General features: G+C 38.1%; 1 protein-coding gene across 1 annotated transcript in view; it reads left to right on the forward strand.

Annotated features, from left to right (window-relative positions):
* Positions 1 to 17,009, forward strand: part of TMEM131 (transmembrane protein 131) — a 194,796-nt gene that overhangs the window by 152,567 nt on the left and 25,220 nt on the right. Inside the window, exons 23-31 of the mRNA XM_056123449.1 lie at positions 2,883 to 3,021; positions 3,135 to 3,244; positions 3,697 to 3,763; positions 8,526 to 8,677; positions 9,074 to 9,216; positions 11,854 to 12,040; positions 13,072 to 13,257; positions 14,249 to 14,407; positions 14,747 to 15,324. Of these exons, the coding sequence (XP_055979424.1) occupies positions 2,883 to 3,021; positions 3,135 to 3,244; positions 3,697 to 3,763; positions 8,526 to 8,677; positions 9,074 to 9,216; positions 11,854 to 12,040; positions 13,072 to 13,257; positions 14,249 to 14,407; positions 14,747 to 15,324 (1,721 nt within the window). The remainder of the gene's footprint in view (positions 1 to 2,882; positions 3,022 to 3,134; positions 3,245 to 3,696; positions 3,764 to 8,525; positions 8,678 to 9,073; positions 9,217 to 11,853; positions 12,041 to 13,071; positions 13,258 to 14,248; positions 14,408 to 14,746; positions 15,325 to 17,009) is intronic.

A 17,009-nucleotide genomic window follows, 5' to 3' on the forward strand; every position in this document is an offset into this window, starting at 1 on the left:
ACACATCAATCTTCAATTTAAAATATTATTTCTGAAGCTGGAGAGGCAGTACTTCAGACAGGGCACTCACCTTGCACATGGTTGACCCATATTCGATCCCCCAAGCATGGCCAGGATTACCCCTGAGCATTGCTGGGTGTGCCCCTCCCCCACAAAAAAGAAGTATACACACTACCATTTTTCTTTTTTCTTCAGTGCTCTAGCAGTTTTGAAAAAAAAAAAAGTGGGAAGTTTTCTTTATGTAGTTTTCTTATGTATTATAATGTTCACCTTAGATGTGGTCACCTGCATGAGAAAATACATTTTTTACCTACTTCTGACCCCAGTAATCAGAAGGGAAAATGTTTTCTAGTTTTAGCTGTGTGGTAGGAGACCAAGTATCTGTTCATTGTGGAGAAAGCGACTGCATCTTTCTTTCCAAAGTGCCGAGCCAACAGCCCACTTAAAATGGGCTTAATCACATGCATTCATCAGGTAAAAAAATGTGCTCAGGAAAAATCAGTTCTACACCTAAACTCAAAGACATCTATTTTCACATTATAGAGATCTTGTCTCTATGTGTACAGCAGCAGAAAATTTGACTAGAGTAATGATAGTATGGGGACTGGAGATAGTGGGTTTAGGCGCTTGTTTTATAAGCTGCCAGTCTTTAGCCCCAGTATCCCATAGGGTTCCCCATCCCAGCAGGACTGATCCCCAAGCACAAAGCCAAGAGTAAGTCCTGAGCACAGCGAGGTGTGGTCCCAAAACTAAAACAATAATAGTAATAATATGAAAACTACTTTTCTCAGCCTGAAATATATTTGTCAATATCAAGACATTCTCATTTTTATTACTATAAATTTCTTAAACCTTTAACAGTTATGTCAAAGTTTCTGTTTACCTATGTCATCTTCTTAAATTTTTTTTAAAAAAGAAATTTAAGGCAAAGAAGAGCTAAATTTTTACTTTAAGAGACTTGTGATAAACTCTGAGGAAACAGTGATTAGAAAACCTCTTGATCCTTTGCTTTTCCATAGTGGACTTAGTATATAGGCAGCCTCCTATTTTAAAATCCACCTGGAAACTTGTATTTCTGCCTAAGATTCAGCTGCCAAAGAATCTCTTCACTTCCCATCAACAAAATCCCTGCCTTTCTTTCCTCTTTTTGCTCAGCATTTCACTGCTAGTTCTGAACTTCCTGTCTGCCTTATTACCAGATGCTGGTTGTACAGGGAGTGTAACATTCTCCTGGCTTCTGCCTTTTTTATCAATACACATGCTGCAAAGAATTTCTGTAACCAGTCTTACAAGACCATACTCTGAATCGGTGTCACTGTCACTGTCCTTCCATTGTTCATGGATTTGCTTAAGCGGGCCCAGTAACATTGTGAGACTTGTTACTGTGTTTGGCATATCGAATACATCACAGGTAGCTTGCCAGGCTTTGCCATGAGGGCGAGATACTCTCCTGTAACGTGCCCGGCTCTCCAAGAGGGGCAGAGGAATTGAACTCGGGTTGGCCATGTAGGCTGCGTGCAAGGCAAACGCCCTGTCCGCTGTGCTGTCACTCCAGAACTGGTGTCAGAGTATCAAAATTTATTACTACTATGGGTTAAAATGGACTTTAGTGCTTGGATCCAAGACTTGGATCTAAAAACCTCACCCCGTTTATACTGAGGTTTCCTGAGGTAATTGTTCTGAGTGGCAAATAGCTATCTTATAATACTCACAAGTATAAAAACATTCTAATGAGGTACTAAATATTGCTGAAAACTACATGTATCTGTATAAACCTCAAGATATTTATTAATATATAATGTAATATTATAATGTATAATAAATACATTACCTCACCTGACATGTCTTGCACGTCAAGATTTAGGGGGTTTTTCTTAGGCAAAGGTTTGGTTTGGTTTAGTTTTCTGTTTCTTTTGCTTTGGGGCCACACTCAGCTGTGCTCAGGGCTTTATTTCTGGCTCTGTGCTCCGGGATTGCTCCTGGCAGGCTCAAGGGACCATATGGGGTGGCAGGGATCGAACCTGGGTCAGCTGTGTGCAAGACAAGCTCCTTGCCCACAGTTCTGTTTCTCTATCTCAGGATTTTGGGAGCGATAGCACAGCAGTAGGGCGTTTGCCTTGCATGCAGCCAACATGGCCGACCCGAATTCGATTCCTCCGCCCCTCTCGGAGAGCCTGGCAAGCTCCCCGTGACATATTCGATATGCCAAACACAGTAACAACAAAGTCTCCAAGGGAGACGTTACAAGGCCCGCAATTCGACGAACAACGGGAGGGCCTTTACCTTACCTTACCTTTACCTTTATCTCAAGGGTAGAGAAAGCAAGATGACAAGCAGTGTACCGTTTTATTTGTATTACTGAAATATTTTTAACACCTTTCTTTTGGTATCTAGATGTTTCACTAGCCATATAGGATTCTTTATGATTCCCACAATGTCATTTTATTTGTATATACCTGCCTTTTTTGTTTTATTTCTGATTTGGGGACCACACCCAAGGATTCTCAGGGCCTACACCTAGCTCTCTACTCAGGGATCACTCCTGGCAGTGCTTCATGGATCATATGTGGTGCCAGGGATTGAACCCGAGTTCCAGGACCCTATCTACTGTACTATCACTCCAGCCTCTAAGCCTGCCTTTTTCATCAGATAGTTAAGAGTATAACATTAAAGCTGACTAGTAATATTTGGACAACTCTTTATGCCCAAATAGGGACACCATTATACATACTTGTTTCTATTAAAATCTTAATTAAAAAGCAAATAAACCTTTGTGTGCTGTATTAAAGGCCAGAAAATAATTTCTCAGGTAATAGAACTTCTGTTATTCAGAAAATCAAAATATTTAACTTTTATAGTGACTTACAAATTGTTTTTTCCAGATTGAATGCTATGTTTGAAGTAAATACAGATCTTCAAAAAAACATACAATCAAAAATCACTGCTGAGCTGACGTGGCCTTCCATACTCAGTTCACCCCGACACCTGAAATTCCCACTTACTAACACAAACTGCTCTTCAGTAAGTACGCAAAGTAGCACTAGCATCAGTTTGTAGAAATACACAGTAGGATGAAAAAATATCTACATTTAACTATAAAAGCTTTTATTTACTCTTATGCTGTTTTGTTTAAGGAAGAAGAAGTTACTTTAGAAAATCCTGCAGATGTTCCTGTATATGTTCAGTTTATTCCTCTGGCTTTATATTCCAACCCTTCAGTCTTTGTAGATAAGTTGCTATCAAGGTAAGCATTAGCTTAGATAATTAAGATATTTTTGTATAGCATTAAGTTATTATTTTACACATTTAATACTTTATTGCAGTTTATACAGTAATAGTTTTGATTTAGAGAAACTCTAGATCAGTAGTTACAGTGGAGAGAAGATTGTGGGGAAATTGTGGGGAAAGATTGATACTATATTAAGCAACTTAGAAAAGGTGTTAGATTTAGATAAGGAAAGCAGAAATCTTTGCTAAAAATTTTATAGAGGTAGCAAGTGAACCTTTCCAGTATTTTAGTTTTAAAATATTATATATAAATTATAGCTATAATATTTTGAAGGCTATTAATCTGATAATATTGAGCTCAGTATCTGCCTGATACTTATAAATAAACAAATGGAGTTAACTATCTAACTCCATTTACTATGTTGCTGTTTATGAAGAAATACATGTCATATATACTTATTATTTTAGGTTTAACTTGAGTAAGGCGGCAAAGATAGATTTGAGAACACTAGAATTCCAAGTCTTCAGAAATAATGTAAGTATTCAAACTTTATACTATTACAAAGAAATTATCATCTACCTTCGTCTCCTTACCTCTTGCTGAGCATGGAACAAGGGAAGCTGGCTTCTAGCATAATCATTACTTTATACTTACTAGTATTATTACCTTGACCAAATAAATAAACCCCTAAACTTCAACTTCCTGTCATGGAGTTAATAGTGTATATTTTTCAGAGTTGTTGAACTTGATCAAAATTATATGGAGGCCCTTTTAATCACTTCTTTGGTAAATTGGAACCTATTGAATCCATTAGTCTTTGCCTACCTAAACCAGGAAAGAAAGGCAATAGGAAGATTTTCTGTATTGAGGTGATTATGAAAAAAATCCTTCAAATATTTCATATGTACCTATTATTTACCAGCATTATGCCAAAGGCATTCCCATTTATCATTTCATGCAGGCATTATGGCAATATTAACTAAGAGATAAATATTTCCCTTATTCTCTTGGTCGGGGGGGGGGGGGGGGGACTCAAAAAGAGGAATTAATTTGCTGAAGTTCCTTTTCTTTAGAGGGGAGTTTGGGGTGGGGGTTGGATTTTGTGCCACACCTGGCATTGCTTAGAGATCACTCCTGGCTCTGCTCAGGAATCACTTCTGGCAGAACTCAGAGGCCCACAGACAGTGCTGAGACTCAAACCTGGTTCACCCATATGCAAGGCATGTGCCTAAAACCCTGTAATAGCTCTCCAGCCCTTTGCCCAGGTTCTTATAAATGATAACTGGCAGGGTCAAATTTAAGCCTAAATTCTCAGACTCTGGAATCCTTGCCTGTGTTATATAAGCTCATTGCTATTTAGAAGTCATTAACTTATCTAACGATTAGCCTATGTAGTTAATAGCCAACCCTTCAACAACAACTGTGTTGTTCCCTATAGCTTTTTTTTTTTAATCTATACAACAATTTAGTTAATAAAGCTTTATAGCATTTGTTTTTCTGGTTTTTGGTTTTGGAGCCACACATGACTATGCTCAAGGCTTATCCCTGACTCTGTGCTGAGGGATCATTCCTGAACGTGCTCAGGGAATCATATATGGTGTCAAGGATCAAACTAGGACTGGCTTTATGCATGGCAACACCTTAAGCCCTTGTATTCGCTCTTTCTCTTCTGCCCCTAAAATAGTTTTTATGAGGGGTTGGGGAAAGGATGCTGTTTGTTTTACAGTGGTGGGAGGAACACACCTGGGCATGCTCAGGGTTTATTCTTGACTCATTGCCCAGAGATCACTCCTGGAGGGGATGGGGGACCACATGTGGTGCTGGGCATCAAATCCAGATCTGCTGCATTCGAGGGAAGCACCTTTGTGTATCTCCAGCGTCAAATAATCCCAGTGTCTGAATAATCGTAGATTGACTTCAGTTAAACTCTCTGGCACACCAGTACAGACTCATCCCATGAGAAAGCAGCTACTTCAATTTGCATCTCAGTTGAGAACCTTTTCTGACAATGGGGTACTCAGTATGTAGTGGAAGTGCATTGTGCTTACTTCCCATCCAACACAGAATAATCAAAGGTGCTAATGGGACCTAAGAGTAGAACAGGATTAAAGGCATTTATTTGCCTTGGAGGCTGCAGACCCTGATTCATTTCCTAGCACCACATGGTCCCCTGAGCAGCTCCAGTTGTAGCCCCCAATAAAATAGTGCTAAAATATTGAAACTTCGTAAGTTTAATACATTACTACTTAAGAATTTGTTTCTAGGGCCAGAAAAATAGTACAGCAGGTAGGGTGCTTACCTTGTATGTAGCCAACCCAGGTTTAATTCCCAACATCCCATATGGCATCCCCTAGCCTGCCAGGAGTGATCCCTGAGCACAGAGCCAAGAGTACGCCCTGAGCATCATCAATTGTGTTCCCCTCTCCCCTCCCCATATATATATATATATATATATATATATATATATACACTAATTTTCTGGCAGTGAAGAAGACAGTGGCAGTACAAAAGGGTAGTGTACTACCTAAATAAAGGTATCCAATTTTTTTAATGTAACGGTACTGCTATTTATTTAGGCACTGATTAAGCAGGTATCCAAGTTTTAAGGAAAAAAAGAAAGAAAAAGTTGTGCTTTATTAATCTATCAAATATAAGTTATCTTTGTAGAATCATGCTAATGCAAAGCTGCCACTTTCAGACAAACAGGTCATTGTGTGACCCACCTCTACAACAGGTCATCTGTTCCAATGTCAAAACGGGGCATATAGCATCTCAGTATTAAAAGGTGGTTTCACATTGCAGATACCCTAAGAGGAACTCTAAGATATTCAGGAATTCCTGTTTCAGTCTTTGAGAGGACATTCCCCCATCACATTACTAACAATTATACAGAGGCTGGAGAGATAGGACCGCAGGTTTGGCTCCTGCCTGCTATGCAACTGACCCTGGTTCAATCCCTAGAATCACCTATGGTCTCTTGAGCACTGCCAGGTGTGATCTTAAAAATAAATAAATAAATAAAATTACTGAGAGCTGTTAAACTTCTTAATAATATCCCTGAGGCATCACAACATCATAAGTTACCCAATTCATCAGAATTTAAATTAGCTGACTAGTGTTAGATGTAAGCATGTACATAGTATATGTTTCCATTAACTACTCAAATAGTGTATTTAAAGGGAATTTATTTGGGGCTGGAGAGACAGTACAGCAGGTAAAGAGCTTCCCTTATATGCAGCAGACCTGGTTTCAATCCGTGGCATCCCAGATGACTTCCTGAGCCCTCCAGGAATGATCCCTGAGCACAGAGCCTGAAATAAGCCCCAAGTATAGCTAGGTGGATATGGCCGAAAAAACAGTGAATCATTAGCACTGTAGCACTGTCCTCCCGTTGTTCATCAATTTGCTCAAGCAGGCCCAGTTAATATCTCCATTGTGAGACTTGTTACTGTGTTTGGCATATCGAATACGTCACGGGTAGCTTGCCAGGCTTTGCCACGCAAGCGAGATACTCTCGGTAGCTTGTCAGGCTCTCTGAGAGGGGCAGAGGAATCAAACTTGGGTCGGCCAGGTTGGCCATGTGCAAGGCAAATGCCCTACCCACTGTGCTATCACTTCAGCCCTAATGAATCAATAAAGTAAAATTTTAAAAAATGTAAATTTATTTACTAACCATTTTTGCACAATCAAAATATTCTGTTGTCTTGGTTAATATTGACGGAGAAAAATGTTAGAGGCCAAACAAAAGTTTGCCTCAGACTTGAGATTTGAAAATCCATATGCCAGAACCAGTAAACTGAAAAGGTGGAAGCACACCCTGATTTAGTCCCCCCACCATGTTCCCCAACACCACCAGGAGCAGTCCTGTTCCCTCAGAAAGGCAGGAGTAGTCCTTAAGCACCACCAGGTGGACCCCCTCCCCCCCCCAAGAAAGAAAAAGTTGTGCTTTATTAATCTATCAAATATAAGTTATGTTTGTAGAACCATGCTAATGCAAATAGAGTTGCATTAGACATCACTAACAGTGCCAAGAAGTGTAGAAAATCATGCAAAACTCACTTTCCTTCCACAGAGTCCTGAGCACTTAGATCCAAGTGTTGCTTAAAAACCAAAACAAGGTATCCTTAATGTGTGAGCTATGGTGGGGTTTTCCTTTTTAATAAAAAGAACTTTTTTCCTTATCTGTCAAGTCATATTTTATCTATTAAACTAAGCTATCCTTAGGCCAGAAAGATAGTACAAGGGCTAAAATCCTTACCTTGTTGTCAACTCCAGTTTGTTCCCTACTACTGCATACAGTCCTGTCCCCAGACCCCATACCACCAGGGGCCATTTCTAAGTAGAGAACCGGGAGTGAGGCCTGACCACTGACAGGTGTGACCCAAAAATAAAATAAACAAAAATTAAAATAAACTAAACTGCTCTTAAGACTTTAAATCAACTATTTGTGAGAGAGTAATTATGTCCTTAGCTTTCTGAATGAAATTGAGAGTTTAACATGAATTGGATTTTTTTTTCACAAGTAAATCATAATTAAGATCTTTTGCCCTAAGACCCTTCTTCATCTTTTGAAAGAGGAGTAGAAAAGCAGTGACTGAAAGCAGGGGTATCAGTAGGACTTTAGGGCACTGGGTATATGTTTCATTTTGCTTTGTACTAAAACAATGAAGTGTTTGCTTAGATACGTTTCCTTTCTTGTATTTAAAATTTTGAAATGTGAAATGTGAAGGTCTTGGGGACAGGGCATGTGGCTCAGTTGTAGAGTAACACCTGTAATTTTTCTATGGGTGATGGAAGTAAGTATCCTGGGGAGTCAGAAAGAAAATAAAGGTATCCTTTTTTTTTAATGTAGCGGTACTGCTATTTTTTCAGCCACTGATTAAGCAGGTATCCAATTTTTAAGGAAAAAGTTCAAAAGTTGGTGATATAGGGCTATTTAAAATTAGCGAAAATTAGCACATACTTCCCATAAATGAGAGACCCTAGGCTAATGAGAGACCCAGTCACCCAGTCACTTTGTATATAGTCAAAGTCTATATACAAAAACAAATGTCTACTACAAACATGAAAACTTGGATAACCAGATGGAGGGCGGGGGGACCTTATGAGATTTAATGCAGAATCTGAAGTGTCATAACTGGTGCTCAGATCTCGTTACCAGCTATACAGTGTCTAAATAATAAGGGATATTTGATAAGTTTAAGAAACTATACTGGGCAATGGATGGGTTAAGGGAAATCAGCATCCTCTTGGAGAATGTATTAATGTCTTTGATTTGTTTGCCCAATGATTCAAGGCTCATCCACTGCAAAGTTCAACAGGATTTACAGAAGGCCTCTCTAGGCATTTAATTTTAAACCTTATTTTAAAACCTGGAGAAAAGAAATCTGTCAAAGTAAAGTTTACTCCAGTTCACAACAGAACTGTTTCTTCACTAATCATTATCAGGTATGTTCTGTGATTGAAGTGTGGATTGATTTTTTAATCTTTTTATTAAAGTTTTTTTAATGTCAGTGTGTGTATGTATATTAAATTTATGAAAAAAACTTTACCCAATATATATAAACATCACACCTATGATATACACTTCCTTGGTTTATATTATGTGATTTGTGATGTGTTTATACCTAAAGAAACCCAAATTATGTCTAACTGTACTTTACATGAGTCCTGAAATTGGAAAATTCTGGCTCGTCTCTAAATATTTTTTAATTCTTTTAGTGAATTTTTTATTGTTAAACTTGGTGTATTAATTTCTACATAGTGCTCTATAAACAGTAAAGCATATTAAAATATTGTATAAATTTATTGAGGGGTTAATCTATAATTCTTATTTTTGCACAGAAATAACCTTACTGTAATGGACACTGTGATGGTTCAAGGACAAGGCACCACAGAAAACTTAAGGGTAGCAGGCAAGCTTCCAGGTCCAGGAAGTTCCTTACGCTTTAAAATCACAGAAGCATTGTTGAAAGATTGTACAGATAGTGAGTATTCCTAATATTTTTTGTTTGTTTTGTTTTGTTTTATTTTTTGGCTTTTTGGGTCATACCCAGCGATGCACAGGGGTTACTCCTGGCTCATGCACTCAGGAACTACTCCTGGCGGCACTCAGAGGACCATATAAGATGCTGGGAATCAAACCTGGGTCAGCCGCGTGCAAGGCAAACGCCCTACCCGCTGTGCTATCGCTCCAACCCCATTCCTATAGTTTTAAGAACACAATTTTCAACATTTTCTTTTCAGTAGTAAGTAACAAGTAGTAAGTAAAAACAAAAACGAGATGTTTTGTTGGTGTTTTGTATTGTTTTTGTTTGGGTTTTTTTTTTTTGGTGGGGGGAGGGTTCTTTTATTTATTTTAATCGTTATTAATATTATTATTATTATAGATTAATATCTCAGTTTTTGCTGCAAACAAATCTCCAGGGCTGAGTGTGAGCCTTTAGCCTGATTTTTTTTTTGCCATTCCAAACCTTTTCCATATGTTATATTTCTATTTGCTTCTGTTTTCATTATCTATGCCAGTAGAATCAAATAATTGAAAGGATCAGGATCACTTAGGTCAATATCCTGGAGACTTCTTGCCTCAGTATATTTTGTAAATTCTGATCTAATTCCAAAATCTTTGATCTACTTTGAGTTAGTTTTTTTGTACATTGTGGGACCCAGATCCAGTTTAATTTTTTTTGCATGTGGCAGCACAACTTTCCCAACACCCTTTGTTGAGAGATTTTCCAGACTCCACTTCTTGTACCTGTTCTTTTGTTAACCCATAAACCAGAGATTTTCCTCTGTGATCTCAGTTCCATTTCATTGGTTTGAAATTCTATCTAGATCCCAGTATTGTAGTTTTGATAACTGTAGCTTCATAGTCAGGAAATTCAGTATACCTACCATTGTCTTTTGTTTCCCTTAGAATTTCTTTGGGTCTTAGGGAGTTTTATGATTTTTTAAGACAAATTTTAGCAGAATTTACTCTAAATCCTTGGAAAATGTCATAAGAATTTTGATGGGGATTGCATTGGATCTGTATAGTCTTTGAGTGGGATGGTCATTTTTACAATGCTAATTCTTCCAGTCCATGAACTATATAGAATATTTTTCCATTTCCTAGTATCACTATTTATTTCTCTCTCAGTAATGACTGATACAGTTTTCAGTGTATACATGTGTAAGTCTTTCACATCTTTTAGTTGAGTTGATTTCTACGTACTTGATGTTTTTGACACTATTTTAAATGGAGTTACCTTTTTTTCTTTCTCTTCTGGGTTATTATTTGTAGATGGAATGCAGCAGATTTTTGTGGCCTGCTACTTTCTAAGAGTTTTTAGTGGTGTTTTCTATGTATATAATCATGTCTTCTGCAAATAGTGATAGCTTACCTACTTTTCCAATTTGTATGCCTTCGATTTCTTTTTCTTGCCTGATTGCTATGGTTAGAACTTCAAAAATTATATTGAGTAATAGTGGAGAAAGTCAACATCTTTCTTTCATTTTTTGCCATTAATATGATGTGAGCTCTGGGTTTATTGTAAATAGCTATTACTGTCTTTGAAGTAATGTTCCTTTTGTCCCTGTTTTGTGGAGGATTTTTATTTCAACATCCATCTGAATGGATGTTGAATCTAAGCAAAAGTATTCTCTGCATCTTTTGATACTGTCATATTTTTCTCTTTCCTTTTGCTGATATGTTCACTAATATTAATTGATTTGCATTTATTGGACCTTCCTTGCATCCGTGGAATGAATTGTACATGATATTGCCCTATAATCCTTTTGATATATTGTTGGATTTGGTGCTCTGAGATTTTTTTGGAGGATCTTTACATTGGATGTTCACCAGGAGTATTGTTTCTAATTTTCCTTTTTAGCAATATCTCTGTCTGCTTTTAGTATTAGGGTAATTTGCTAGGAAGGGTTCCTGTTTCTTCAATATTTAGGAGACGATTAAGGAATATAGATAGTAAATCTTGGAAGGTTTGGTAGAACTCAATAGTGAACCCATCTGAACTTTTGATCTTGGGAAGATTTTTAATTACTGTTTCAGTTTTCTTATTCATGATTGGTCTTTTTAGGTGTTCTATTTCCACATGATTGAGTCTTTGGAGGTTATATCTAAGAATTCATTTATTCATATCTTCTAGATTTTCCAGGTTAGAGGCATAGAGTAAAGAATAATGTTTCTGTGTGTGCATATATATGTATATATCTTAGTGGGATATACATAAGATTTTAAGGCAGCATCCTAAGTTTTCATGGTTATTTGGATCTTGAACAAATTGTAAGTAAAAATATTCATCACAAACCTTGATGATTATTCTTCATGACAAATAAAACATTATTTTTTGCCACCTATAATAACACAGCAAAGTAGTCTACTTCCTGATGAAATCTGGGTAATTTTTGATCATTGTTTTAGGTTTTCTCCTGATTTCACAGCTTCTAGAGATTTGTGAACTGAAGTTTTTATCAACGGGTGGCTCTGAGTTTGTTTTTGTGTTGATTATATCCATTCTATATCATATGTTAGTGGTTCATAATATAACAGTTTTTGTATAATATGTTAATCATTTCAACCTTGATCACACATATGCAGGATTTAAACTTTAATTTTTTTCCTTTAGGTTTGAAATTAAGAGAACCCAATTTCACATTGAAAAGAACATTTAAAGTAGAAAATACAGGACAACTTAAGATTCACATAGAAGCCATTGAAGTTAGTGGATACCCATGTGAGGGATATGGCTTTAAAGTTGTTAATTGTCAAGAGTTTGTACTAAGCGCCAATTCCTCTAAAGACATTATCATATTGTAAGTATTTTATTACAAGGTTTAATGAATCACTAGCTTATTGTTAACTTTTAATTCAGGAGATCTAACTCTGCAAATAGGTTTTCATTCAAAATCTTTGGCTGTTTCCTTTTTCAAAATTATAAAACTTCTTTCCCAAAATGGATCAAATAATCTTAGACCATTTTCAAAATTATTTTCAGGAGTATGTTGAAGCATAGCATTCTAATAGGAAACCAACTATAAATTTCCAGTTTTATTAATAGAGAAGATTCTTGTCTTATATATTTATAGTTTTTCTATGTTCCTATCATATTTTAGTCCAAAGATAATATTAATATCTACACAGAAAATAGTTTCCGTATATTATAATAACTGATACGTATGTTGTAAATTTTGTGTGATAGAAGGTAGCAGGTAATAGTTATAGCATACTATAGTAATTGACACTAGCTGTAAAGTTTATGTGTAGAATGTAACCTCTGTCCCAGTTAATTGAATGTTAATTTTGTAACCTTCAGTGAATATTTACTTAACAAGTAACTACATTACTCTGTGTAAGACTTGCTACATGGCACATAAAGGTACAACCTTGAATAAGATGTCTTACTCAAGGTATAGGTCATCTGACTGAAGAGCACATAGTTAACAAAAAATTAACATAAGATATCTGAGACAGAAAGCCTTACTACTGAAAGTAAAGAAAAGATCACTATGGTTAGGATGATTTAGTGGGAATATATTTTTGGACAAGAATATGACTTTAGATAAAGGATGCGAAAGAAGCTCAAGTAGGTCTTTCTGAATTAGTAATTATGAAGAGCTGATTACTGCCCTTTTAAATGTAATTTTTCCAGTTATCGACAGAAATAGTTGTTTCTGTAATTAACTTCGTGGAATACTACTGTCTCCCATCTTAAAATAAGAATGAACTAAAAGAAAAGTATCAGTTTAAACTTCTGTTACATTTCAATATCTTATCGGGCTAGTTTTATACTTAAATTGTTTATATATTTTTAAAATTTAGTCTTGCTACTATCATTTTGTTTTAGGTTTACTCCTGATTTCACAGCTTCTAGAGTTATTCGTGAACTGAAGTTTATAACGACCAGTGGCTCTGAATTTGTATTTGTGTTGAATGCATCCCTTCCATACCATATGTTAGCTACCTGTGCAGAAGCCCTACCCAGACCCAACTGGGAGTTGGCTCTGTATATCATCATCTCAGGAATAATGAGGTACTTGTATCTCCTTCAAGACTGGTATTCGGGCAACCCTTGGCACCTTTTCATCAAATAAGTGTCCTTTGTGTGACATTTAGTTCTTTGTTCTGAGTAACAAAGAACAAAGCAAATCTCTCTGCCTCTGTCAAGCTTCAATATACCCATGGACATGGTCCCTGCCAAGTTCTTCTTGATAGCATATATAAATAAGTCTTTTCTACCTTGTTAACATGGAAGTGATTAGGGATATTTTTAGAAAGATTTTTCAAATCTCTGGCATGCTTTTCAGTGTATTTCTTTCTGTGTTTTATGAATTAGAGCTACTCATTTCCAAATTAATTTACAGTTATCTCACCTATCCTTTAAGAGAAAAGAATTGGCATAAAGTTAAAAGTAAAGAAAATGAAATCTTCTTGGTAAAAATAAAATTATCCTTGGGGTTGAAGAGATAGTACAATGATAGGGTACTTGCCTTGCACACATCCAACCTGAGTTCAGTCCCCAACATCCCATATCAATCCCCAAACCCTTCCAGGAGTGATCTCTGTAAGCCCTGAGCACCACTGAGTGTGACCAAAAAAGAGAAAAGAAAATGTCTGTTTTTATATAAATGATTAATTCTTCCACTTAAGTCTCCACGTATTGTGTGCAAACTTTCATCCATAATGCTTTTATTTTGCCTTGCCCCCCATTGTCACAGAGATCTTTTTTTTTTTTTTTTTGAGGCGTAGGCGAGTCCTCTTCAGCAGTGGTCAAGGACCCAAGTCACTCCTAGCAATACATGGACAGTTGGGTGGGCCTGATGGTGTTGGGGGCCATGTAGCACCAGGGATCAAACTCAAGGTTGCATGCATGCAGCCAGACTTTTGATCCATCTCCCAGTCCCATGTATAATTTTTCCTTCTTACCATACTGTACTTATGGAGAAGCTGCCATTAATGTCGTATTTTGTTACTGTTGCACTAACAAATTAATTACCAACTTCCAACTTTTGTGTTCCCTGCAGTGGACTCTTTATTTTGGTCATTGGAACAGCTTATTTAGAAGCCCAGGGAATTTGGGAGCCATTTCGACGGCGACTGTCCTTTGAGGCCTCGAATCCTCCCTTTGATGTGGGAAGACCGTTTGATCTCAGGAGAATCGTTGGTATTTCATCCGAAGGAAAGTATGTTCATGTGCTGAAAATAAATTTCCTAGTATACATAGATTTGGCTAATGTGATTAAATGAAAAAATTAGCTTGTTTTCATCTTTGCCTGGGCAAGGGGATCAATATCTTAATTATAATTGCATAATAATACCCTGTGTGTAGCCCTTAATTACTCAGAACTCATAGCAGATGCTGGGTTTTTACTGTATTAGTAAGTTGAAATATTCTTAAGTCGCAGGCTTAATTCTTAAATTTTTTTTTTTTTAGAGTACTTCATGTGGTGGTTGTGCTGATGAAATAAAAATGTTTCTGTCTTAAATTTACTAACCTGCAATTGATTCTTTTTTTTTTCCAGCTTGAACTCACTAAACTGTGACCCCAGTCACAGTCGGGGTTTCTGTGGCGCAGGCAGCTCGTCAGCCCGGCCCGGCACTGGGAGTCACAAACAGTACGGCCCGTCTGTTCACCCACACAACAGTCACAACAGCAGGAACTCAGCTGATGCGCAAAGCGTCAGGGTCAAAAACACAAGTACCTCTAGCAGGACTTCTGCACAGTCTACAAGTAAATCAAACCCCCTTGTCTTAGATTCAAATGCCGTGGGCCAGGGTCATGCAGCAGGCAGAAAGTCCAAAGGAGCAAAGCAGAACCAGCACAGTAGCCAGCACCATGTCCACAGCCCACTGGAGCAGCACTCACCACTGCCACCACCACCAGTGCCTCAACACCAGGAGCCACAGCCAGAGAGGCTGTCACCCACCCCCCTCACACACCCTTCCCACTCAGAACGTGCCAGCAGTACAAGGCACAGCTCAGAGGACTCAGATATCACCAGTCTCATAGAAGCCATGGACAAAGACTTCGACCATCACGATTCCCCAGCCCTGGAAGTGTTTACAGAGCAGCCACCATCACCATTGTCTAAAAGCAAAGGTAATCACTGCTTCCCGCGGTCAGAAAAGCACAAGGGGCTGGAGCGCGAGTACAGCGGGTTGGGCGTTTGCCTTGCACACAGCCGACCCGGGTTTGATTCCCAGCATCCCATATGGTCCCCCAAGCACCACCAGGAGTAATGCAGAGCCAGGAGTAACCCCTGAGCATTTCTGGGTGTGACCCAAAAAGAAAAAAAAAAAAAACAGAAAAGCACGAGTGTGGTGCTGGAGCCGGAAGGGCACTTGCTTTGCATGCAGCTGACCCGGGTTCAGTCTTCAGCATCCCATATGGTCCTCCTTGAACCACCAGGAATAATTCCTGAGTGCAGAGCCAGAAATAAGCCCCTGAGCATCGCCAGGTGTGACCAAAAAACAAAAACAAAAATTTTAAGGGAAAGAAAGCACAAGTGCTAGAGAAGAGCCAGTGTGTGTTTGCGTTTGAGGTGCTGTTGCAGTTAAAGATGTGATACACCACCACCTCAGCCATGTTCTTCTGGCTCATCTCAGACCTGAACTAAATAGAGGTTTGTTATAAGAGAATGTTTCTTAGATTACTTCCTTCTTAGTTGCCAAGATTATTGTGTTATTATGGTAGATTGACCTAAATTAAGCTTTGTAATTATTAAAATAATGTTTTAACAGTGGTGAATGGAAATCATCTTTCTTTTAACTCAAAAATAGGAGTCCAGGGCCAGAGAGATAACACAGTGGGTCCGGTGTTTGCCTTGCACCGGAGCAGCTGCTCAGCTCGTTATTCTTTCCACTGCTGCTGTTTGGAAAGAAGGGAGGAGCCAGAATTTTTTTTTAATTAAATTTGTGTTTTGATTCAAGTATCATATCCATATAGGAAAACTGTTATTTAAGTGAATCTTAAAGATTGGCATTGATCTCAGTTGCAAAAATAGTAGTCATAAAACCATAGGTTTTTAACTGATCAGAACTTTTATAAGATCCCTAAAGCTTACAGAAACACCCCTACAAATAGTCATCATGTTTCCATTAAATGTAAACCTCTTTGTTAAAGCACCTGTTTACCTCCAACTCTTACCCCTGTGTCTCAAACCAAAAGCTCTTTCTTATCAAAGGTTTGCCCAATTTCTACCTTTGAAAATCGGTCAGACTTGCCTCAAATGAATATGACCTCCCTAGACCTTGACCTTTCTGACCTGCATGGCTTGCAGACCATCCAGCCTCCTCTCTGGTCACCCCTTCAGTTACGCTTCTCATCAGAGAAGGCACCCAGGAGTGCCCTCTTTTCACGACTGATCCGAAAGAGCCTTGTACATTTAGACAATAGTTTGATTCTGTACTTCTTCCATTTCTCCTACTGTAAAACATGCAACACACAGGGGCCAGAACAGTAGTACAGTGGGTCGGCATTTGCCTTGCATGCGGCCAACCATGTCTGATTCCAGCATCCTGTGTGGTCCCCCAAGCACTATCAGGAGTAATTTCTGAGTGTAGAACCAGGAGTAATTCCTGAGCATCGCCAGGTCTGACCCAAAAGCCAAAAATAAATAAATGCAAGGCACTGAGAAGAGAGAGGTGAATAAGGCCTGGTCTTCTGAGGAACAGTTCCCAGAGGTCAGAGCTTGGCCATAGTAGCAGATCAGCCAGCTCCCTCCATCAGATCAGCCAGCTAAGTGGTGGGAAGGTAGGGAAGCAAAGGGAGAGCAGCCTGGGACA

Source organism: Sorex fumeus, unplaced genomic scaffold, assembly GCF_029834395.1.
Source record: "Sorex fumeus unplaced genomic scaffold, SorFum_2.1 ptg000006l, whole genome shotgun sequence".
NCBI lineage: Eukaryota > Metazoa > Chordata > Mammalia > Eulipotyphla > Soricidae > Sorex > Sorex fumeus.